General features: G+C 41.2%; 1 protein-coding gene across 1 annotated transcript; it reads left to right on the top strand.

Moving 5' to 3' along the window:
- The first annotated feature begins 384 nt into the window (after positions 1 to 384).
- Positions 385 to 5090, top strand: LOC132895786 (polyadenylate-binding protein 4-like). The gene is made up of 12 exons (XM_060936618.1): positions 385 to 502; positions 875 to 1068; positions 1205 to 1320; positions 1558 to 1697; positions 1836 to 1930; positions 2028 to 2135; positions 2230 to 2415; positions 2561 to 2797; positions 2884 to 2971; positions 3274 to 3407; positions 4800 to 4850; positions 5003 to 5090. Exons 1-12 carry the CDS (start codon positions 385 to 387, stop codon positions 5069 to 5071), a joined length of 1536 nt encoding a protein of 511 aa, XP_060792601.1. The 3' UTR covers positions 5072 to 5090.
- Positions 5091 to 24682: the final 19592 nt, after the last annotated feature.

Below are 24682 nucleotides of genomic sequence, written 5' to 3'. Positions count from 1 at the left end.
ACATGGGCTAACTTAGTGATTTGGGTTTTTGTAAATTTTAATACTACACACACTAACGGCATGACTGTCTATTCTCATTCCTTTTTCTTTACCTTCATGATCATACTGATAAGTTTAAGAACCTTTAGGTCCTTACGGTTTACGATTCCTCTAGTTTCTGTAGAGAAAAGTAGTTTCAGTGTACTTCGACTAAGGTTTGTCTGTTTAAAACAGTAAGTTAGTGTGTTGATAGGCCGACTAATTGTTCAGTTAGTAGTTCAGTTGGTGTTGTTGCTTTTCTCACCCACTGAGAGTTTGATTTTTTACTCTTTAGGTAAAATGATCCCAAACTCCACGACAACCGCACTGCATGTAGGTGATCTGCACCCTGATGTGACTGAGGTGATGCTGGAGGAGATGTTGAGTGCTGCAGGACCCGTTCACTCCATCCATCTCTGCAGGGACAGGAAGACTGGCTCCTCATGCGGCTACGCTTACGTCAATTTTCTGTATCGAGCCGATGGTAATGGAGTACAAACCATAAAGAAGACAGGAGAACGCTGTTCACTACACTGTTTCTGCATTTTAATACCAGTTTATAGCCTGCTTAAGGATACATGTCTCATTTGTTTTATTTTGCTGCTTTGTTTCATGGATAAGGTCAAATATGTGCCTTTACAAGACACAAAATGATATAAAAATCTTTTTTATAACAGGTTTTTTTTTTGGCGTCGAATAAATAGTAAAAATTTTCATAGCCTTCCTGACCTATCTTTTCCAAGGGTGCCAATACTTTTGAATCGGACTATATATACATAGTATAATAGACAACTATGATGCTTCTTTCTTTCTTTGGTTGAAATGATTGAGCTGTAACTTATTTTCGTCCCCTCAGCCGAGCGAGCGCTGGAAAGCTTTGACTCTGAGCTCCTGATGGGGCGGCCCATACAGATGACGTGGTCTCAGAGGGAGCCACCCGCAAAGAACACCGGCATTGGAAACCTCATCATCAGGAACTTGGATAAGTCCATTGACAGCATGTCCCTGTTTGACCTTTTGTCCATTTTCGGGACGGTCCTGTCGTGCAAGGTTCGGGCTTTGAACTGTTCAGATCTGAATAGAATCTGTGTAGCAGGATTAGAATGATTTTAACACGTTTTAAAGTCCTGTATTAGCTCAGTTTGATGTAAATTCTGTGTGTTGACATGATGTGTCTCTCCTGAAGGTTGTAGGTGATGAGAAGAGCTCAAAAGGGTACGCCTACGTCCACTACCAGTCTGCTGACGCAGCGGATTTGGCGATAGAGAAGCTGGATGGAAAACTGCTGAACGACCGTCAAGTGTAAGCTGCGTATTAATGAGTAGATTTTTACCAGCCTGGGTTCAAATGTCAGGGCTCTTTTTCCATTTTTTTTTTTTTGTGCTTGATGTTTAGTAAAATCCTTAAGTTGTTGATACAGAGGTTGTGTTTGGTCTTCTGAAGGTATTTCAGTCAACAGGAAGTTGTAATTTTGTTGGCGTAGACATAACATCAAACAGCAGGGTTTAGATCAAGAGCCCTGTCTCTGTTGTGTTACAGTTTCATTGAACACGTTAAGGTCAGCGAGCAGCACGAGGCTGAGGCAGACCCCTGGTCTCAACTGTTCACCAAAATTTACATCAAAAACCTGGGTGAAGATGTGAACAATAAGCAGCTGAACACCGTCTTCAGCAAGTTCGGTGAGGATCGCTAACAGAGAGTGTGACGACGTTGACACATTCACATAAACATAACGAGTTCTGCATTTGATCAGGAAATAAAGACTAGGAACGTATTCTAGAGTTCAGACTGAGACGTAAAATTGTCGGTGTGTTCAGGATCTGTGCTGAGTGTTCACGTAGTGAAGGGTGAGAGCGGGAAGTCCAGAGGCTTCGGCTTTGTGAGGTTTGCGAGGCACGAGGATGCACAGAGGGTGAGTGTACACTGCAGCCAAGTGTATTCCTGTATGTCCTTGTAGAAAGTTTCCTTACAGCAGGAGAACCTCTGGGTAATGGTGTGTATGTGTGCAGGCTGTGGCTGTGATGAACGGAAGGGTGCTGAACGGTAGACGGGTGCACGTGAGCCGAGCACGAACTAAAGAAGAGAGACAAGCTCAACTCAGGCAGAAGTCTGAGCAGGTAAAAACACACACACACACACACACACACACACACACACACACACACACACACACACACACACGGGATGCTGACTCTGCCTTCTCGGCTCCAGGGTCTGAAGGACAAGGAGGTGATGAACGACGGGAATCCAGTGTACTTGAGCGTGACTCAGAGGAAGCAGGAACACCAGACTTCCCTTGCCCCTCAGCAGAGGGTGGCGAGCGTGGAGCCAAACGCTGCACTGAACATCCACCAACCTGTGCTGCCTCCCTGCTCCATCCCGAACACCATTCCTGAGGTACACATTAAAATGTTCTCCCAAATTACCACAAGAGGCTCCTGCTAGCTGGATAGCATCGCTAACTGCCACCTGTGATTCTGATGAAATAAAGTGTGTTAACGTGTGTGTGTGTGTGTGTGTGTGTGTGTGTGTGTGTGTGTAGACCGGTGGCACCAAAAAATCTCCAGCTGTAGCCAGAGTCCCACCTAAAGAAAGTGCCCAAGCTGTTCAAAGAGAGTCGTCTGTGGAAAGCATGCCAGCTGTTGAGACAGCTCCAGCTGTAAACGGTACTCCAGTTGTGGTTCTGGTTCCAGTAAAAGATCTTCCAGCCACGACTGATGCAGCGCCTTCTACAGCTGTGGCACCTGTGGGAGAAGTTCAGCCGAACAAGGACACAACGGTAAGAACAAAACATGAGTAATGAATAATAATAATATTATTATTATTATTATTATTATTAATAATAATAATTTCCTGTGTGTCCAGGATGTGTCCACATACCCACCAGCTGGAAAACGGCTGACGATCTACATGCTCGAGTCGTCTCCGGTACATGAACAAGTCAAGATGGCATGTGAGTTTCACACTCATACACACCCAAACACACACATCCATCTGGCTCATACACACTCCTGCTCTGCAGCTCAGCTTTTAATCCACTGTGTTTTTCTTCCCCGTTACGGTTTGCGGTGTTTCCTTGTCGAGACTGAAAACTTCGACAAGCACCTGCTTTCAACTCGTCTTGCTTTTGTTACTCAGTAATAGAGCGTAGAAAGAGTCTGGAGCCTGAGCCCCGCCCATGTTCTCTAACCGGATGGCTGGGACCATTCACTCTAATTGTATTCTCTCTCTCTCTCTCTCTCTCTCTCTGTGCAGATGATTCCATGTTACCCCTTGTTCAGAAAATCCACCCAAACCTGGCTAATAAAATCACCTGGATGCTTGTGGAGAGCGAGAACAACTATGAAATCATGAATATGATTGGAGATCCTGAGCTCCTGCATGCCAGAGTGAGTGCACACACGATACACCAACTGGACCAATTGAGGTTTTTCACCCACGTGACCAAGTCATGTGATGCATCGTTAGGCTGCCATTTTGGACGTCACGGCTCGAATCAGTTTGAATGCGAGGAAGGCGACAAATGAAAAACATAAAAGAAAAAGGAGCGAGATGCAGAAAACACCTTCACTATCCAGCGACGTAGGGCATTTACAGGGCGAGCAGAGGGAGAGGTATTTTCAAAAATTGAGGTTAGCAGGCTTAGAGAACGACGTTTACCTGCTTCCACCAGGATTGTTCACTGACGTACGGAAGTACACGAAGCCCTCGTCTTTACCTGACTTCGGCCCACATGATCTGTATACCTGTGTCGTTAAAAACCCATCGCCATACACAGGTATTGATCTGAAAGCGTATAAGAGTTTGGATGCCTACAAATATTTTGTGTCAGGCTGGGTAACATGCCTACATCAGTGGGTCGTCCCTGGAGCCGGTGGTCGCCATCTTATTACAGCTAAGGTTTGTTCACATTTTCATTTACTTTCGGTCCCCAGGATAAACAAAATGTTATTAAATGTCATTGAAATAACTTCTTAGTCTGTTGAGACATGGCCCGTTATAAATTTGCTGTTACCAGGCAATGACCAAGAACTGTATTATTAGGGTCGGTGTCTGTGTTGTAGCAGTGTACTAGCAGCTAGCTGTTAGCAGTAGCTAATGTCAACAACATAGTAGCTAGTATGTTACTGTAGCAATGTTTACGTTCAGTCATTTGGATGACTGTTAAAACCTTTCAGTCTCAAGTTTTTCCTTTACTGTATTTACTAGTTTACTGTAATTATGATCCGGCAGCTATTTACACCAGATCCAGTGTAAATAGCTGCCGGAGCGCGCTCCGGAACCTCGGCTGGAGCACTCCGGGAGCAAGCCGGAGCGTGCTGCTTAATTTGAGGGGGAGCAAGCCGGAGCGCGCTCCGGAACCTCGGCCGGAGCACTCCGGGAGCAAGCCGGAGCACGCTGCTTAATTTGAGGGGGAGCAAGCCAGAGCGCGCTCCGGCAGCTATTTACACTGGATCCAGTGTAAATAGCTGCCGGATCATAATTACAGTAAACTAGTAAATACAGTAAAGGAAAAACTTGAGACTGAAAGGTTGTAACAGTCATCCAAATGACTGAACGTAAACATTGCTACAGTAACATACTAGCTACTATGTTGTTGACATTAGCTAGCTTGACCTTCAAAATGGCGCACACCGGGGCGTCACGTGACCCTGTGACGTCAGGTGAAATACCTCAATATACACACTCAAGCACTATACCAAGAGTTTCATATCTGACTCTTAAAAAAATTTAACCCCACCCACCAATCCCTCATTCCTCGTGCGTGTGCGTGTGTGTAGGTGAACAAAATGGACGCTGTCCTGAAGGCGAGGGAAGCTGGTCTCAAGCCGGTGAGGATCTTTCATAAAAACTGATATTCACTTATGAGATACACAACAATATTTTGTATTCGATTCGTATTTAAATGTATCGTCACATCACAGTTTACACAGAGATCAAAAACATTCAGAAGTCGTTTCTGACTTCTGCACTTCTCTTCCAGGAAACCATCAAGATGCTCTTCAATGACAAGAACAAGAAAAGAAAGATGAATAAGAGGAAGAATTATTAAACACTCCACCCAATGTTGCAAATCTTATCAAGTGCTCATAGATTTGTTTGTCATTTTAAATAAAATTCATAAAGAAACTTCAACGTAAACTGTCAATTTGTTCACTCGAGTGTTCAAACCTTAAGTATTAACTGAGAAGAACAGTAATAACGGATTGTGGTTTATCTGCATGAACGAGGGAACTTTAACGGAGCCACAGAGTGAAAACCTCATTCTGTTCAGGAGATTAAGTTGTAAATGTCCGAGTTCGATAAAGAACAAAGGTCCAGCTGTTCCAGGGGTTTTAACATGAACTGCTCTACTTCAGACAGACACAACCTCACCGACACTGTTTGACTGTTTGTGATTGATGAGGCTTCGGGAATATTCTTCAAATAATGCCTTGACAAATCTGAGAATAACTTCTCCAGTAGATCATGAGCACAAGAGTTTTCTCAGGAGCCTGAAACGGTCATAAAAACCGGATCATCAAGATCAATCTCAAGCACCACAACACTGTTCACTCTCTTATAGAACCAGACTCAGTTTTTGTGGAGACTTTGACTATCACATTGCTTCTTATTTTTGCAGCAAAACCCAGCAGCCTTCTTTTTTTTTAATCTAAAAAGTGTCTCTTTATGTAATATGCTGCTTTCTTTCTTGACATACACAAAAAATTTCAGTTACATTTAATTTTGTGCTGGAAATCGAATGTTTGAAAATCTCAAATGTCAGGAAAAGTACACACCTGACTGTAATAAAGCACTGACACTGGAGACTCCTTCCAAAAACCTTCCATTAAATACAACCCCAATTCTAAAAAAATTGGGACACTGAATGTTTGACTGTTGAAATCCACAAATACTTTTACTGAACATAAGTTTAAGATTAAATCCGCTGGAGTGTCCCTTTTAAGTTCTGAATGGTTTCGCACCAACGTATCTTGCTGATCTCCTGAATCAGTAGAACCCATTTGTCGCATTTCACTGAACTGAGGCCGAAATACTTTTACTGTGTGTTTGACGTAACTCAGACGTGAGAGAGGTCTGAACAGAGGTATTTCTAGCTCGTGAAAAGACCAAGGGCTAAGTCACATTTTCCTGGGGCTTGTATTGTTTAAGGGAGACTGGCATAGACAGGTTGACGAGGTTATACCTAACTTTAGAAGAAATATTATCACCCACACACATTCAAACATTATGATATCTTTATTTGTGATTTTTGCACTGCTCTTTTTAAAGGTCTGTACTTCACTTCAGTTTCTGTCTCCTTATTATTAAGTTGTTATTATTATCATCATCAACACCCATAATGGCTCAGGAAAATGAGGTATGTGTCAACCGATGATTAAATACCACTAGTAAAATTTATCAGCAGTTTAATAAAAATAGGGCGGCACGGTGGTGTAGTGGTTAGCGCTGTTGCCTCACAGCAAGAAGGTCCGGGTTCGAGCCCAGTGGCTGGCGAGGGCCTTTCTGTGTGGAGTTTGCATGTTCTCCCCGTGTCCGCGTGGGTTTCCTCCGGGTGCTCCGGTTTCCCCCACAGTCCAAAGACATGCAGGTTAGGTTAACTGGTGACACTAAATTGACCGTAGGTGTGAATGTGCGTGTGAATGGTTGTCTGTGTCTATGTGTCAGCCCTGTGATGACCTGGCGACTTGTCCAGGGTGTACCCCGCCTTTCGCCCGTAGTCAGCTGGGATAGGCTCCAGCTTGCCTGCGACCCTGTAGAACAGGATAAAGCGGCTAGAGATAATGGATGGATGGATTATTATTATCATTATACATTCCTTTCGGGTGTTTAACGCGTTTTTCTCTTTCAAATTTCTCTCAAAATCATCCGTATTTAACAACGCAAACTTGGCAGCCATGTTTGTTTACAAATTGTCACAGTCGCTCGCTAGTGCGGAAGTTTTACGCCTCCAACGTGTAACGTTACGTTGTCTTGACAACCATGCAATATCGTAAACCATACGATAGGTTGGATAGGCTCCAGCTTGCCCGTGACCCTGCACGGGATAAGCAGTTATGGATAATGGATGGATATCATTTCTCATTCACATATCTCTCCTTTAGAGACACAAATTCTAAGCTATGCTATTATATTACAACATTCAAAACCCCAGATGACATCCCATTTCACAAGACTATGATCAAATAAATCTGTCTTCCAAGTTTCTCTCTTTCACACACACATGCACACACATAAATACCATTTTCTCCAATGCATCCAGGCTCAGTTGACTGCAGCAGCTCATTTGTGGTGTCTGGACAACACAGATTTATCTCATCTCATCTCATTATCTGTAGCTGCTTTATCCTGTTCTACAGGGTCGCAGGCAAGCTGGAGCCTATCCCAGCTGACTACAGGTGAAAGGCGGGGTACACCCTGGACAAGTTGCCAGATCATCACAGGGCTGACAAATAGACACAGACAACCATTCACACTCCCATTCACACCTACGGTCAATTTAGAGTCACCAGTTAACCTAACCTGTATGTCTTTGGACTGTGGGGGAAACTGGAGCACCCGGAGGAAACCCACGCGGACACGGGGAGAACATGCAAACTCCACACAGAAAGGCCCTCGCCAGCCACGGGGCTCGAACCTGGACCTTCTTGCTGTGAGGCGACAGCGCTAACCACTACACCACCGTGCCGCCCTATTTCTGTAATATCTAAAAAAAAAAAAACAGGCCATTCTGTGGCTGGGAAGTTATTTAATTTGAGGGGATTAAAGCAAATAATGTGCATGAAATCACTCACTTCGCGCAGTCAAGCAGACAGAGGAAGTCCGTGTGCGCACGCGCAGGTTTACCTTCTTCTTCTTTTGGGTTTCACATCAGCTGACATCCACAGTGTTGCATTACTGCCATCTACAGGTTTCTTTGACCGTGCACTGACAGTTTCATCATTCTGTCGCTAAACGAACAGCTGATCACACCGAGGTGCTCGCTGACCGCCGATATTTATTAGTTTGATCCTGCGTTTCATTTCCTTCATATATAACATAACGTTTTTTCTTCTCACTTTCCGTTACTGTAGTCGGTCTTTCACATTTCATTTGCACACTCATGTCCTCCATATCCCTCTCCTGTTTCTAATTTGTATCCCACAATGCCTTGTGCGAACGGGGAAAGCCCACCATGTGATGCATGACGTAGTATCTTGTATTGGGTCATGGTGAAGCAGGAAAAAATAGCGGAGAATTTAGGGCCACGTGGCCTTAAATTCATTAATTGTTCTATTAAATAAAACCTAATCAAATCGGAAGTCTGTGATTCGAATTCACACAAATTCTACCTTTCACAGAGAAATGTTTTACAATGACAATGTAGAAGTCTTTTTATTTGAAACCTACCGAAAACCTTAGCTTAAAATATTCCGCATTGATGAATGGATCAAGATCTCGCCATCTTCACGCCAGGGATCAAAATATTAATTGTAAAGCTGCTGATTGTGTAAAGAGATGAGCATTAAATAAAACAAATTTTAAATAAAACTGTACAATGCCCCAACCCTAACCCTGAATATACTGTCTAAGTGTTTTTTTGTTTTTTTAAACATATATATATATATATTTTCTTAAATATATTATTTTATTATATTATGATTTTTATATATATTTTATTTTTAAAAAAGCTACAAATAAGAAAAAACAAGGAAAATAATAATAATAATAATAATAATAATAATTATTATTATTATTATTATTATTATTATTATTGGAGTACAGGGACACACTACATATTCAACACAATTATCAGTTAAAAATGATGATGATTACTGTGCGGGATTAGGGCTGCCCGAACAGTGTTCAAAAATAACCTAATAATAGTGGTGCCCCCCTTGTGGATTTCATAAGCCCCCATTAAGACTGAGATCTCGCGACGGGACTGTCTCAGACCACCTCCTCTGTTCAGTGATTATCTTTCCAAGCTAGCTATATGGAGTATTAGAGCTGTCTGGCAAAATTACAGAGTCCTTCATGATCACTTTTCCAAAGCAGCAAATGACATGAGCAGAGATTCCAGAGACAGAGCAAAATATAAAGGGCTTGATGATGTGCTCACATCTGCAGCATTTGCCAGCAATGTGGGACTGATGTATGATGCGCTCACAGAGCTTAGTGACCTCTCTCGGCAACTCCAAAAAAGAGAGATGACATTGCCAGAAGCAAGAGTTTCTAACTCGAGTTACTTGAGTTTTTGAGTTCATGGTTTCCATTCCTGGCTCACATGTGACTACAGCTTGTGCAGCTCTGGAAGAAAACACTTTCATAGGTGTTCCCATGCATGTGAACGGCAGACTTGCAGAAATACATGCAGGTAGACAACATGAGACATCATGACATGACGTGCAATCTCTTCCCATGTGAGCATCAGAGAAAATGCATCACATGACCATGATAAAAAGGTTATGCATGACGTGAAAGTCCTAGATACTGGTAGTTGGCCTAAAGAAAAGTTAGATATACAGTATGGGGATGCTCAGGCAATCCGCTTGTGTGAAGTGCTCAAAGTGGAAAGAAATGAAAGTGTCCATGGGTTTTGTTAATAGAAGGATTTGGCACAAAATTGATTCCATACGTTAGAGCCTCTACTAAAAGCTTTCAGGACTATTGCTGTTTCCACTGATGAGTGTGAGAGGGTGTTGAGCATCATGAATGACGTCCTTACAGCAAAAACAAATGCACTTTCTGTGAGTTGTCTCTCCAGACTGTTTTTTTTTTTTTAATGCAATGGACCACCTCTGGTCAAGGTCCAGCTCTTTCCAAGACCTTCTGGAACCTTTTCTAAGCATGTGAGTGTAAGAAAGTTATATAACGTATATATAAAGTTACACTGCAAAACCCGATAAGGTCACTGAGCTCAAAAATTTTATTGAAACCGATTACGTAAAAATTTTTGAGGTAAGTAACTTAAATTTTTTAAGGTAAGATTTCTTAAAAATTACACTATAGTTACACTTCATTGTAATTTTTAAGAAATCTTACCTTAAAAAATTTAAGTTACTTACCTCAAAAATTTTTACGTAATCGGTTTCAATAAAATTTTTGAGCTCAGTGACCTTATCGGGTTTTGCAGTGTATATAAAGTATAATAATATAAATAAATTAGGCCTACATTAAAATGAACACAGTATTGTGGGGGAAAAAAGTTTGTAAGAATAAATCCAGACTGGCTAATGCATAGTTTAACAACAGAAGTTGAATATAAAAAGATAAAAGCTTAATTAATATTCACAGTATGAATCCGAATTACTTACTTGTTGATCCGGCTTGACTGTCGTAGTATTAATTTGAGTGTATTTCTTTCTAATTTGCAGATATAGTATGATGATCGAGATCTTGCGGACATGACTATTGACTTCAACGTTATTACTTTCATTTAATTTCAAGATTATGATGGGTATTTATGGACATTTGTTTATATTGGAATGTAAAATTAATTGTTGCAAGTTCAAAAAGAACTTTCCAGTTCCCATGTTCCAAAAAAGATACCATGTGAAGAAAGTACAGTGTCTTGGAAAAGTATTCATCCCCCTCGGTGTTTGTCCTGTTTTGTCACATTACAAGCTGGAATTAAAATGGATTTTTAGAGGGTTAGCACCATTTGATTTGCACCTTTAAAGCGGTAGGCATGTTGTGAACATTGTTGTTTTATTGTGACGCAAACAGTAATTAAGATTAAAAAAAAAAAAACCACCCAGAAATCTGGAGTGTGCATAGGTATTCACCCCCGAAAAAGATATCATATTTTCAGTTGGTTTTATTGTAGCATACAGTATATGCAATATTATTTTTGTGTACAATTTGATTTGTATGAATAGTAAAAAAGTTTTTATTCACCAAATATTGATTTATGTACAAACTATGGAAATCTGTATAATGAAATGCAACTAAAAATACATTTGAATTGTGAAATATTACCAAGATATACATATAAATATAATTTTTCTATCCACATTCACTTAATATGCGCAATCAGGCATTGTGATTGGCTAATCTACTAATAGGATATCAGCTCATATACTGTGAGCAGAGAAAAACAAAATGGCAGCATGCATCAAGTCAGATATATCACTTTGTTATCAAGTATTTAAAAGAAACTGAAATAGCTGAAAGAATATAGCCTCTCCCCCCACCCATATCTCTTCTTCCACACTCCAGCCCAATCAGTGGCAGTAATGCACCTTTAAGTTGGTTTGCCAACTGCCAAAAAACCCTAAAGAAGAAGAAGAAAATGGCGGATCATGTTACTGAACCAGTCGAGGACAAAATAAAAACTCTACTCGAAGACAAAAATCCCCAAAATACAAAAATAGCTACAAAAAATATACAAAAAATACAGAAATAGCTTAAAAGAATATAATTTTTTTCCCTCCCACTAATATCTCCTGTTCCACACTCCAGCCCAGTCAGTGGTGGCAATGCACCTTGAAGTTGGTTTGCCAACTGCCAAAAAACCCTAAAGAGGAGAAGAAGAAAACCACAAAAAATAAAAAAGCAATAAAATATGGAATGAAAGTATTTGATGGTAAGAACATCTTTTTCAAGAATTATTATTACAGCATTTTTCACAAATTGCTCCTGTCATTTCGCCGGTTTCTTTACATTCTAAGTGGGAATGATTTTGTCGGACGTTTTGTATAAAGTTTTTATTTAATGAATTTACTAAAAATAAAAATGCTCTGTTTCTCAAAATCGAGTGAATGTGGATAGAATTAAACTTCCACTCAATCTTGTCGTACATGAGCTATCAGCTCCTGTACGACAAGACTGAGTGGAATAACTGTTAAATATATCCAAGACACATGCGATGTTCATGTCATGCAACTGCTGAATTAGGTTATGGGCACCTTTTTTGGTCCAATTCAGGCACTGCTTATATTATTCCTATTGACTATGAATAACTACTAACTAATTACTCAGTGGCGGCACGGTGGTGTAGTGGTTAGCACTGTCGCCTCACAGCAAGAAGGTCCTGGGTTCGAGCCCCGTGGCCGGCGAGGGCCTTTCTGTGTGGAGTTTGCATGCTCTCCCCGTGTCCGCGTGGGTTTCCTCCGGGTGCTCCGGTTTCCCCCACAGTCCAAAGACATGCAGGTTAGGTTAACTGGTGACTCTAAATTGACCGTAGGTGTGAATGTGAGTGTGAATGGTTGTCTGTGTCTATGTGTCAGCCCTGTGATGACCTGGCGACTTGTCCAGGGTGTACCCCGCCTTTCGCCCGTAGTCAGCTGGGATAGGCTCCAGTTTGCCTGTGACCCTGTAGAACAGGATAAAGCGGCTAGAGATAATGAGATGAGATAATTACTCAGTATGTTAGCTGGAGTTCATGATGAACTCAGCAGTAATTCCTGACTCTTAAGGAATAAATATTTAGTTTTCAATTAACTTTATTAAAGAAAAGTCTTTCTGCAAAATCAAATGGACATTATAATGAAAATAACTTTATTTACACTACGTTCAGACTGCAACCTGAAACGACCCATATCCGATTTGTTGTGAAATCCGATTTTTTTTGTTAGGCCGTTCACATTACCAATTATATGAGACTTGTATGCGATCTCCAATATGAACGGAAAACGACCCAAAAGTGTCCCGCATGTGCGAATTGGCACGTAATAAGCACATCTACGTAATACGCAAACAAAAAAAAAGCGCACTCTTCAAGTTTGCAAGTAAAGCATGGAGATGAGGCGAGACCTGGCGATGTGGTTTTTGTGGCGGCGTTGGAACTCACATAATAATCTGATTAATGTGGGCAGCAGACTAATGAGACCGAAGGTGTCAAATTACTGGAAATTTCCAGAACAATCTTATAATCTTGTAATACAGGATGGTTTAAGTTATAAATCAGTTATAGAAACTGTTTTATTTAATCAGGCTAACAGATCAACATCCAGGTCCCTACCAAATCCACCATTAGCTTGATCAATTCTATAAAAGTCTGTTTAAATTCTGAAAACTGTACAATGTTGTTGTTTTCCACCAAAGAGGCGGGATTAGCCAAAGCAGAATAGTGATGTTTGTCTCTTGTTGATGACGTGTAGGTCGCATGAATGCGACCTGTCTGGTCAGACTGCAGTCGCATGTGAAAATAACGGATATGCATCGGAATTAGGACCACATATCCAAGCGGCCTGGGTCGCACGTGAAAAAAATCGGATCTGTGTCGTTCAGATTGTAAATAACAAATCGGATACAGGTCGCATATGGGCAAAAAAATCGGATATGGGTCGTTTCAGGGTGCAGTCTGAACGTAGTCTTAGACTCACAGCATCAGTGTGTCCCAGCTTTGTAGCAAACTTTTCTGATCCCTCTGGAATATTAAAAAAAAAAAAAAAAAAAACCTAAAATAAATCTGATATAAAATTAAGTGGCTATTGTTTTCACCCACAAACAACAGTTTGCTGATTTGAGAAAGACATTGTTGCTTTGATCGTTGGTTCCCTAGCCATATTAATATTAATAAAAAAGCCTGACTGAATGCCCCACAGTGCATCTGGTTGAAACCACTGAATGATATAGTTGAGGTTGAGGAACTGTACAAGTTACAGAGGAGTTGAATAAAGTTACATTTTGCAAAATGATATTAATTTGCGCTAGCAGCACTAGAGCAAATTGTTACTCTCATTCAGGATCTTTCTATTTTCTTCTTATTATTATTATTGTCCTCCTAATGTTTTTTAGGACACTATTTCTCCCTCAGTTTTCAACTAACCATCACCAAATTTCACATGAAGAATACCTCTGGGCTGAATTAAATTGCTGTGACTTTTGGTGCTGATCAGGATCACTGAACTGGAATGATCCATGAAAAACAGGCTTTTCCCCCCACTAAACGTCATTCTCTATCTCTTACTGTTCCGGATCTATAGAGTACGGTGACCAGATGTCCCGGTTTGTAAGAGCTAGCACAAATCACTGTGACTTTAGTCACAGTATCTATCTAGTTTGTTAATTGCAAATGAAAAAAAGACCATTTATTTTTCCTGCAGCTTTGTTTTTTCAGAGTTTTCCATCAATGATTCAAGGGACATAGTGAGTGCATTACACCTGCTCTTTCAGACAATGCTGACCTACATATACTTAAATATTTCCCTTTTTTTCCCCTTCGCATTTAATTCCCCAGGTAAACAGAGAACTGGATTAAACATTAATTTTTTACATTAATAACATTAATAATTTGTTATAGCACTAAGTACAACTAGCAAACACTCAGATCCAAGGACATATCTTTGAACTCGGCAAGAACATGCATGGTGAATGGCAGAACAAAAGCACACAGGAAAGTGTACAACAACATACTCATTTACGTAATTTGTCAATGGCTCTTTGAGACAGCATTTTTAGGGGAGCCTTGGGAGCCAACTGGCCTTTCTAAAGAGCTGTAATGTCCATTAGCTGACAATTCATTGTACTTTGTATTCATGATTACCTAATGCAATTCATCACACATGGTGCAACTGTGACTGAAGCACATTAAGTATATCTTACCACCATCTGAGTTGCACAGATGCACAGGACAACAACATAGAACTGGTTCTAGTGAGAATGCAGTGATGCGTTACTGACTCTCTTCCATGCGTGAGTTAGGCAGCATGAAGATTCAATTGCAGTATTCACTGTTGCTTGTTAAAAAAAAAAAAAAAGTATGTATGCAGTGTTTAGTGGCAGGGAACACATACCAGGGTGGCATGGTGGTGTAGTGGTTAGCACTGTCACCTCACAGCAAGAAGGTCCTGGGTTCGAGCCCAGCGGCCGACGAGGGTCTTTCTGTGTGGAGCTTGCATGTTCTCCCCGTTCCTGCGTGGGTTTCCTCTGGGTGCTCTGGTTTGACCTACAGTCCAAAGGCATGCAGGTTAGGTTAATTGGTGGCTCTAAATTGACCGTAGGTGTGAATGGTTGTCTATGTGTCAGCCCTGTGATGACCTGGCGACTTGTCCAGGGTGTACCCTGCCTCTCACCCATAGTCAGCTGGTATAGGCTCCAGCTTGCCTGCGACCCTGTCGGACAGTATAAGCGGCTACAGATAATGGATGAATGGATGGAGCACATACCAGGATAAAAAGGATGAGGGTCTTTAAATTCTACTTTTAATGAAAATTAACCACAAATACAACAGCAAAGTAATATACAGTACTGTGCAAAAGTCTTAGGCACCCTATTTTTTCATGCAAGCTTTGTTATAGATTTCTATTTTAGGACTTCTACATTATCAAGTCAGTACAAGAACATTTTAGAGTTCCAAACATTCGTTTTCCAGCACAAAATTAAATGTTACAGGAAAAAACAAATGTTTGTATCTGAGCAGCATATTACATAAGAGAGCACTTTTCAGATTAAAAAAGAAAACATTATGAAGGCTACTAGGTTTTGGTGTAAAATTAAGAAGCAAGTGAGACAAAGTGTCCAGAAGAACTGTGTTTGTTTATTATTTCCAAGTAGGGTATGATTTTTTAAATTCATATTTTAACTTATTTACAGTTAAAGGAAGTAGATGTTTTCGAGCCGTCGAATAGATCAACTAAGACAGTTTCTGTGATTTGCTGAAAAGGGCCAGAATTTCTATCACTGAGACTTACTGAATGGGTCTTTTCGACCATAGCTTCCATCCTTAGTCCTGGAGTACTCCTTGTACTGCATATTTTAGTGCTTCCCCTGCTCTAAGGCCCACTTTACACGGAGACGGTCTGAAACAAAAACGCAAAAGTCCGTTTTCGTTCTCACTTTTTTCCGCGTCTACACGACCGTTTTCAAGGAGGAAATCTGCGTCCATACGGTGACGCATAAATGTGTGGAATTCAATTGGATGTGCATGCCAGGCGGCTATGGTGCTGTGAAAGACCTCCGCTATGTCTGCACGCATGCGCAACATCTTCCGTCTTGTCTGATCTGCACATCTGCGCCGCGAAAACTTTGACTACTCTGGCTATGGTAAGTAAGAAAGTAAGTAAAAAAGTAAGAGCATACTATACCCGCCTCTGTTCATTAACGGTATATGTGCAGATTCGGTATAGATGTTCGAAGGACTCCTGGACGTTTATTAAAGCTGCCAGAGCAGCTTGAAGGTCTGTTGGATCAATGTAATCAGACATGCTCTTACTTTTTTACTTACTTTCTTACTTCCCGGGCTGGCATGTACAGTATATGACATATGTATGACGTAAACGCGTACCTGACGTGAGCAGATCCAAGCAGAGTTTCGCGTATTAGGTAGTTTAGACGGATATGCAATGGGGGCTGTTTTTAACTTATCCACTCTGGAAGGCATTTTCAATTTTTTCCGTTTTTCAGCCTCGGAAACGCCGTCCCCGTGTAGACGAAAGGCACTTCCGATAAAATATTTAGTCGTTTTTACCCGACAGCGTCCTCGTGTAAACAGGCCCTAAATCTCAGGAATGGTTGTTAATCAGCAGGGGTAGGTTTCCCGATAACATTGCCCTTTAGAGCTAAAGAGTGAGTTGAGAGACTCTCTTAAGCAACGAATATTGTCTCTCTACATGGTTTTCCCGAACTCACTCATAAGAAGGAGTCTAAAGAGCAACAGGACGAAGAGCGTCTTTGCAATGCGCGTCCCCGATATAGGCATTAGTAGTTGCTAAATCCAGTCGATAAGGTCACATGGCAATCGTTTTCAACCAAAATCTAATGAAATAGAAAGTGTTTAAAATAAGATAATATATAGTATCAACTGGAAGCTTTACATATATTATGTGGTAATTAATGAAACTACTTTACGTTTCTGGGCAATCTTTTTTTTATTCTAAGCATGTTTTTAATGAAATGAACAAACGTTCACAGGAAAGAATGAGCAAATAATAAGCTAAATAATTAAGTAAATGTATTCCCCGTGCTCGCTCATTTCACTGTTACCCCCCGATCATGCAGTCATGATTATTTCAACTGTTATCCACAGTGCAGAGTGGGCAATGTTCACCCTTATAAGCGCGTGCAGAGAGAGAGCGAGAGAGAGAGAGGTTTTGATCTGCGAACGAGTGGTCCAGGTCTGTCATAAATTCAGAGCAAACTAAAGGACTACTTGGGCTATGATGTTGTTCAAGAAAACCATGTTAGCTTGATGATGGATCTTAAGAGGTAATTTAAGACTCTCTTGGCCTTAAGAGGCTTTCGGGAAACCCACCCCAGATTAGTTAAATCAGGTGTTAGATTAGGGAAAAAAAATGTACAGGACAGGGGGCACTCCAAAGCTGGGAAGGCATCTTCTTACTATTTTCTTAGGTGAATCAAAACACTGGAAGGCATCTGCTAAGGGTATGGCTGGAAAAAAGTCAAAGTATTTTATTTGTCTTTTTTTAGAAGAAGAAGAAGACTTTATTTGTCACATGTACACTCAAGCAGAGTGAAATTCGTCCTCTGCATTTAACCCATCTGAAGCAGTGAACACACACATGCACACACACAAGTGAGCAATGAGCACACACACATACCCAGAGCAGTGGGCAGCTATGCTACAGTGCCCAAGGAGCAGTTGGGGGTTAGGTGCCTCGCTCAAGGGCACTTCAGCCCAAGGTCGCCCCATGTTAACCTAACCGCATGTCATAGCTGACACTAGGAAAGCTGCACATGGAAATTCTCATGGTAGCTCCACTGACAAATACTGGACATGCTGTACAATGTATATTAACAGATAATGTCTACTAAGCAAAATATACAGATGTAAATGAAATATCAAGTATGGAGGGATTTACAGAACAGAGGTACACTAGGAGCTGGAGCTTGTTACATTACTTTGGCCTCTCATTGTTGTATCTATAAATTTATTGCTTAACACTCACATCACATCTCATCTCATTATCTCTAGCCGCTTTATCCTGTTCTACAGGGTCGCAGGCAAGCTGGAGCCTATCCCAGCCAACTACGGGCGAAAGGCGGGGTACACCCTGGACAAGTCGCCAGGTCATTACAGGGCTGACACATAGACACAGACAACCATTCACACTCACATGTACAGTCAATTTAGAGTCACCAGTTAACCTAACCTGCATGTCTTTGGATTGTGGGGGAAACCAGAGCACCCGGAGGAAACCCACGTGGACAACATGCAAACTCTGCACAGAAAGGCCCTCGTCGGCCACGGAGCTCGAACCCAGACCTTCTTGCTGTGAGGCGACAGCGCTAACCACTACACCACCATGCCACCACACTCATATATGTTTCCAAAAAAGTTCGGATGCTGTGCAATAGAGGTGGGTGTATCGATCTGAGTATCGATAGTATCGATACCAAGGTGAGTATCGGAATCGAATCGATACTAGCGTGATGAGATCGATACTTTCGTCGCAGTTTCTCTTCAATACGTCCAGTAAATTACTCGAATTTACTCACAGAGTTCATGCGAGCGTAGTTTCTCTCTAAATCTGTCTGTGTAAACAGCGCACCTCTCTCTCTCTCTCTCTCTCTCTCTGCCACTCACACCTTGCCCCTGCCCCTCCCTGCTTTGTCGGAGAGTCAGAGCACTGACTGAAAGCAGGCTGTGATGGCGGAGAGAAAGAGAAGCGCTGTGTGGACATTATTCACTGCAGTTGACAAAGACAATGCCACATGTGATGTGTGCAGAAAAGTTATTCGCTACTGTCCTAAGTAACACCACCAATTTATTTAAACATATTAAAGCAGTTCACCCCAGACAGAATACTGAACTGAACTGCAAAAAAAGTTGAGGAAGGGGGAGATCCCCAAACCCAGGCCAGACCTCCCCAAACCCAGGCCAGACCTCCGACACAGAGGTCTCTGGAAGAGACTCTTCAACCCAAAACTCAGGAATATCCAGGTAATCTCCAGCATAAAGTAATATTTTCACAGCATAATTGGTGATCAGAGATGCAATTTCAGCAGACTAATTAAACTATTATCATATATTCAGCCAGTTGAAAAAAAATTAGTTGTTTTACTGAAACTAAAAAAATACACTTATATGTCTCAAAACTGAAATATGAATATGGCTGAATATAAAAACCCTTTTGTGTTAACTGTTGAAGGAAAAATAGTATTCCTATTTAGGCTACATGCAGATTACAGTTACATAATTAATTATCTTAATCATTTTGTTATGTCACCTAGATAATTCACAAAGAGCCATGGATATCACGAAGAGCATTGCCGAGATGATCGTGAAGGACCTACAACCCCTCTCTGTGGTTGAACAGGAGGGTTTTAAGAGTTTAATCAAGACACTTGATCCCCGCTACAGAATTCCAAGTAGGAAATTTTTCACGGGAGAGAAAATACCTTCAATGTATAAAGAGTGTCGCTCAAAAATAAGAAAATGTCTGGATGCTGCTGACAGTGCTGTATTGACCACTGATATGTGGACATCAAGAGCCACAGAGGCTTATTTAACTGTCACTTGCTATATTATTGATGAAAACTGGCAAATGCAAGCATATGTGCTAGAAACCAGTAGTTTCTCAGGAAAGCACAGTGCTGATAATATTTGCTCGGAATTAAAAAGAATCACAGATGAATGGGGCATAACTGCCAAAATTCAGGCTGCGGTCATGGATAATGCTGCCAATGTGGTTGCTGCTGTACACAGAGCTGGTTGGGCACATTATCCATGTTTTGCACACACCCTTAATCTGGTAGTGAAAGACTCCATTAAGACCCTCCCTGAGCTTCTCGACATCCAACACAGATGCAGTGCTATTGTAGCTTTTTTCCATCACAGCACAAAAGCAACAGAGAAGCTCAAAGAAATACAGAAACAATTGAAGTTTCCAGAGCACAAACTGATCCAATCAGTTGAAACACGCTGGAACTCTGTATTTTACGTTTGAGAGACTTTGTGGGCAAAAGGAAGCAATGGCCACCGTACTTTACCTTCTTGGCAGGAGCTCACTGTGCTTGAGTGAAGAGGATTGGTCCATGGTTCGTCTCTCCCTTGATGCCTTGAGACCATTTGAAGAAGTCACGAGGGAAATATCACCTGAAAAACACAGGGAGATATCACCTGAAAAAAAAAAACAGTTTCAAAGGTGATCCCCCTGGTAACATTACTTCTTAGATCAGCTGCATCTCATGAGGCCCAAGGCAGCAAGCTAGCTGCTGTGCTGTCAGCACAGTGCCAGCACCATTTCAGGAATATTGAAACCCACTATGGTCTCAGTACCAGCACCTACCTGGACACAAGATTTAAAAACTTTGGGTTCCGGGACATGGCAAATGTTAACACAGTGAAAAAAAAAATTTGTTGCTGAAATGCAGTCACTGAGCCAGTCCTCAGTCTATTCAGAATTAGATCCTCAACCTAGCACAAGCTCTGTCATCAGCACTGCCTCAGCCATGGCTCCTGCAACTACCTCACACTACCCTACAGGAGCTTCTCCATCCCCAGCTGCAGCAAAAGGCGGGATATGGACAGAGTTTGACACTCAAATCCTGGAATCGCAGCAGCATTGCACAGCTGGCACTGACGCGACTATTGAAATGCGCCGGTACACGGAAGAGAAGCCAATTCCACGGGATGGAGACCCACTTTTTTGGTGGAAAATAAATGAACCTACATTTCCCTCTCTGAGCAAGATTGCAAAAAAACATCTGGGAGTAATTGCAACATCCGTACCTGCAGAAAGAATTTTCTCTAAGGCAGGACAGTTAATAACTCAGAGAAGAAGTGCAATAAAAGGGAAGAATGTAAACATGTTACTGTTCCTGAAAAAAACCTTTAAATCTGTCATCAACATGGGAACAGAGCCAAAAGGGCACCTCAAGGGATACTTCCTTGGAGGGCTTTGTGAGCAAAGAGCCAAAGGTTACGAGCCACTTGTAGTTTACACCTGATTTGCACTACTGACTTTATTTTTCACACATATTTGCGTGCAATGGAAGGTATTTTTTGTTGTTGTGTTGTTTATATTGTTATTACATTGTTGCTTTTGTTTACTTATTTTGCATTACTGACTTTGTTACTTTATCACTGACTTTATTTTTCACAAATATTTGTGTGCAATGGAAGGTATTTTTTGTGGTGTTGTTGACATTGTTATATTTATATTTTTTGTTACATTGTTATAATTTATATTTTTGTTACATTGTTGCTTTTTTGTTATTTTGCACTAGTGACTTTTTTCTTAAACAATTTTGTGTAGCAGAAGGTGATAAGGGAATTATTTTATTATTAATATACTGTTACATTGTTTTATATTGTTGTAGTTAGTTAATAAAAAACATTTTTATTTGCCTAAAATGTTTGTCCTGTGTTTTATCATACTCATAATCAACTAAAAAAGGCAAAATCACAAAATTTTTCAATGATCATAACATTTCAAGTAAAAAGTATCAGTATCTGTATCGGCGATACTAGCCCTGTATTTACTTGGTATTGGATCGATACCCAAATTCCCAGTATCGCCCACCCCTACTGTGCAACACATAAATAAAAATTATTTGCAAACCCTCTTTAACTTACACTAGACAATTTTACAGCCTTAAGATATTCTTAAAGTATCCTAAAGGTTTATGAAGTGCTAAATTTCAGTGTATTTTCTTACAACTTGAAGAATTCTTTTAGTAAAACTTTAAGTGACTTTCCATGACTTCTTAAAGATAACAAAATGCTGTTAAAAAAAAGTTTAAGATGTCACTTAAAGTTACTAAATTTAACTAACTTGTACTAAATGTACTTAAAGCCACTACTAATTTTAAGAATACCAATAAAGTGTCTTAAAATTACTAGTATATTGAATGAATTTAAAAAGTTCAGGCAAGATACTTAAATTTACTACTAAATTTAAGGGCTGGTCTTAAAGGTAACTTAAAGACACTACTAAATTTAAGGTTCTTTTAAGGTTTTAAATTAAGTGCAATTAAATTCACATTTTCATCACGTGTTATATTCAATTGAATACAATACAAAGACAAGATATTTAATGTTCAAGCTGATAAAATTCGTTGTTTTTTGTAAATATACTCATTCTGAATTTGATGCTTGCAACACGTTCCAAGAAAGTTGGGACAGGGGCATGTTTACCACTGTGTTACATCACTGAATGACTCCTTGGGTGAACCAGGAAGTGGGAGACAGGCTTGGCAACTCAAGGTGTGTTTTGTTATTTTCTGCTTTACTATCAATTTTGAGTGACTTTATTTTATGCACTCTTAGGCGCGCACACACACACACACACACACACACACACACACACACACACACACACACACACACACACACACACAGAGCGCTGGGTTCCTTCCTCCCTCTCTCTGGTTACCAGCTTCCTCCTGCAAGAATGCAAGAGACACACATAAACTGCGAGTACTCAGACACAGGTGAAATTCATTACATGTTACTTGCTGGTTCTACCTGACTCCTTGCCACCCACTGCCCGACTCAGACCAGGGAGCCATCCAGTCTGCAGCTGCACCCCTTGGGAGGAGAGGTAATCCACCACCACCCTCTGTGCTTCTGGCCTGTGGACCACCTTAAACTAAGGGCTGAAGAGCCAGATATCAACAAGTGATCCACACATCCTTCTTCTAGTGGAGCCACTAGACCATGATGTGGTTGGAACAGAGTGAAAGGGCTTCCCAGCAGGTCGTATTGGAGAGTGACGCCCTTCCATTTGATAGCCAGACATGTCCTCTTGATTGTGCTGTACTTACTCTCCTGCACTGAGAGCTTGTGGCTGATGTACAGCATGGGGCACTCCTCCCCTTCCACCACCTGGGACAAAACATCCCTCAGTCCTCTGTCTGACATGGTAGTCTGCAAAACAAAAGAGAGAGAAAAATCAGGTGAATGCAACAGCAGGCCCCCACACAAAACCGCCTGTAACGATACAATAATGTCCGCCCTTGTAAGTGAGGTCAGTCAGCAGGGTGGTGACATCCAAAAACTGGGTACAAACCTCCTGCACAAACCTCTACCAGCTAGACCCTGGAACTGCCTCACCCTCTTTTGGGTTGAGACACTGGGTGTTGGTAGATGATTAGGTCTTGGGCAGGCCACAATCACTGCAGTCTTAGCAATTTGCGGATGCACCTGCCATGACCCAAGTGTAAGTCCAGACACCATACTTCCACCCACCCAATTACACAATTCCTTGGGTTTGCTGTGAGTCTCGCAAGTCTCGATGCTCTCAGGACAGCCTTCAGATGTTGAAAATGCCACTGTCAATTATTACTGCAAATTATGATGTCATCTAAATAGGCACTGTGTGGGTGGAGAATTCTGTCCATGAGTCATTCAAACATTACTGGGGCTCCAACAACCCAAATGGAAGGGTGACACACCAGTGTAGCCCAAACAGAGTGGAAAAGGCCTTTTTTTCAGGATATTGGAGTCAAGGGTATCTGCCAATATCCCTTAGTCAAATCCAGCGTCAAATAAAAGTGAGCCACACCTAACTGATCAAGCAGTTCATCAATGCAACGCACTGGATATGCAACAAATTTAGACATTACACTGAATTTTCTAACGTTTACACAGAACCAGACTGAACCATGGGTTTTGGGACCCAAAACAACCGGGATGCTCTAATCACTCTGTGACTTCTCAACCACCCTCATGTCAAGCATAGCCTTAAGTTCATCCTAGACCACATTTTTGTGTTTGGGAGCCAATACAGGGGGCTGCATACCCCTCCCCCCCAAAGAGTCTCAATGTGATGCTCTCTCAGGTTCGTGTGACGAGGCAGAGGTGAAAACACATTGAAGAATTCCTCCTGCAACCTGGCAACCTGTGTTCTCTGGGATGGCAAGAGGTGGTCTCCACAGGGGACCAGGGTGAATTAGTCTCCATCTTTTAGACTTACCATTGTTCTCAGCTCCTCCCTCTCAGGAACCACCGTTGCCAGAGCCACAGGAACCTCCTCTCTCCATAGTTTCAGGACATTGAGGTGGTAAATCTGAAGTGCATCACCTCTATCTGTTTGGCTGATCTCATAGTCAAATTCTCTGACTTGCAGTGTGACCTCAAAGGGTCCTTGCCACTTTTCAAGTAATTTAGAGCTCAATGTGGGGAATAAAACAAGCACTTTATATCCCGGTGCAAATTCCCATAGCCAAGCTCCTCATTATACAGGCAGGATTGCCATTCTTGTGCCTATAGCAAGTTCTCCATGGTTAGGTGATTCAGGTGTTTTTTTTAAACTTTTCCAGTCTTTTGTTGCCCCTGTCCCAACTTTCTTGAAATGTGTTGCTGGCATCAAATTCAAAATGAACAACAACAAGAAAATTTCTCAGTTTCAACATTTGTTATGTTGTCTTTGTATTATTTTCAATGAAATATAGGGTTTCCATGATTTGCAAATCATTGCATTCTGTTTTTAATTATATTTTACAAAGCATCACAACTTTTTTGGAAATGGGGTTGTATTTTCAGACAGTATATTGCTACAGAACTTAACAAACACACTGCAAAAATGGCAATTACATTTTACATTGACTGGGAAAACAAATCATACACAGAGTTGGTGGCTCACATCAAGCATGCTGAATGCATTTTATAGCAACGGAAGGAAAAAAGGACTGCACTTTAGTGTGCACAGCTCGTATACAGTATTATGAAGGATGTCAACAATGAAGTGGCTGGTGGAGACAGGTGAAAGGTCACGGAAGAGCATGAGGACACAATTTCGAAAGTATGCACTCAGGCGGGAGAAATGTGTGT

The sequence above is a fragment of the Neoarius graeffei genome, chromosome 12 (assembly GCF_027579695.1).
Source record: "Neoarius graeffei isolate fNeoGra1 chromosome 12, fNeoGra1.pri, whole genome shotgun sequence".
NCBI lineage: Eukaryota > Metazoa > Chordata > Actinopteri > Siluriformes > Ariidae > Neoarius > Neoarius graeffei.
This window is presented reverse-complemented; position numbering and strand designations above follow the sequence as displayed.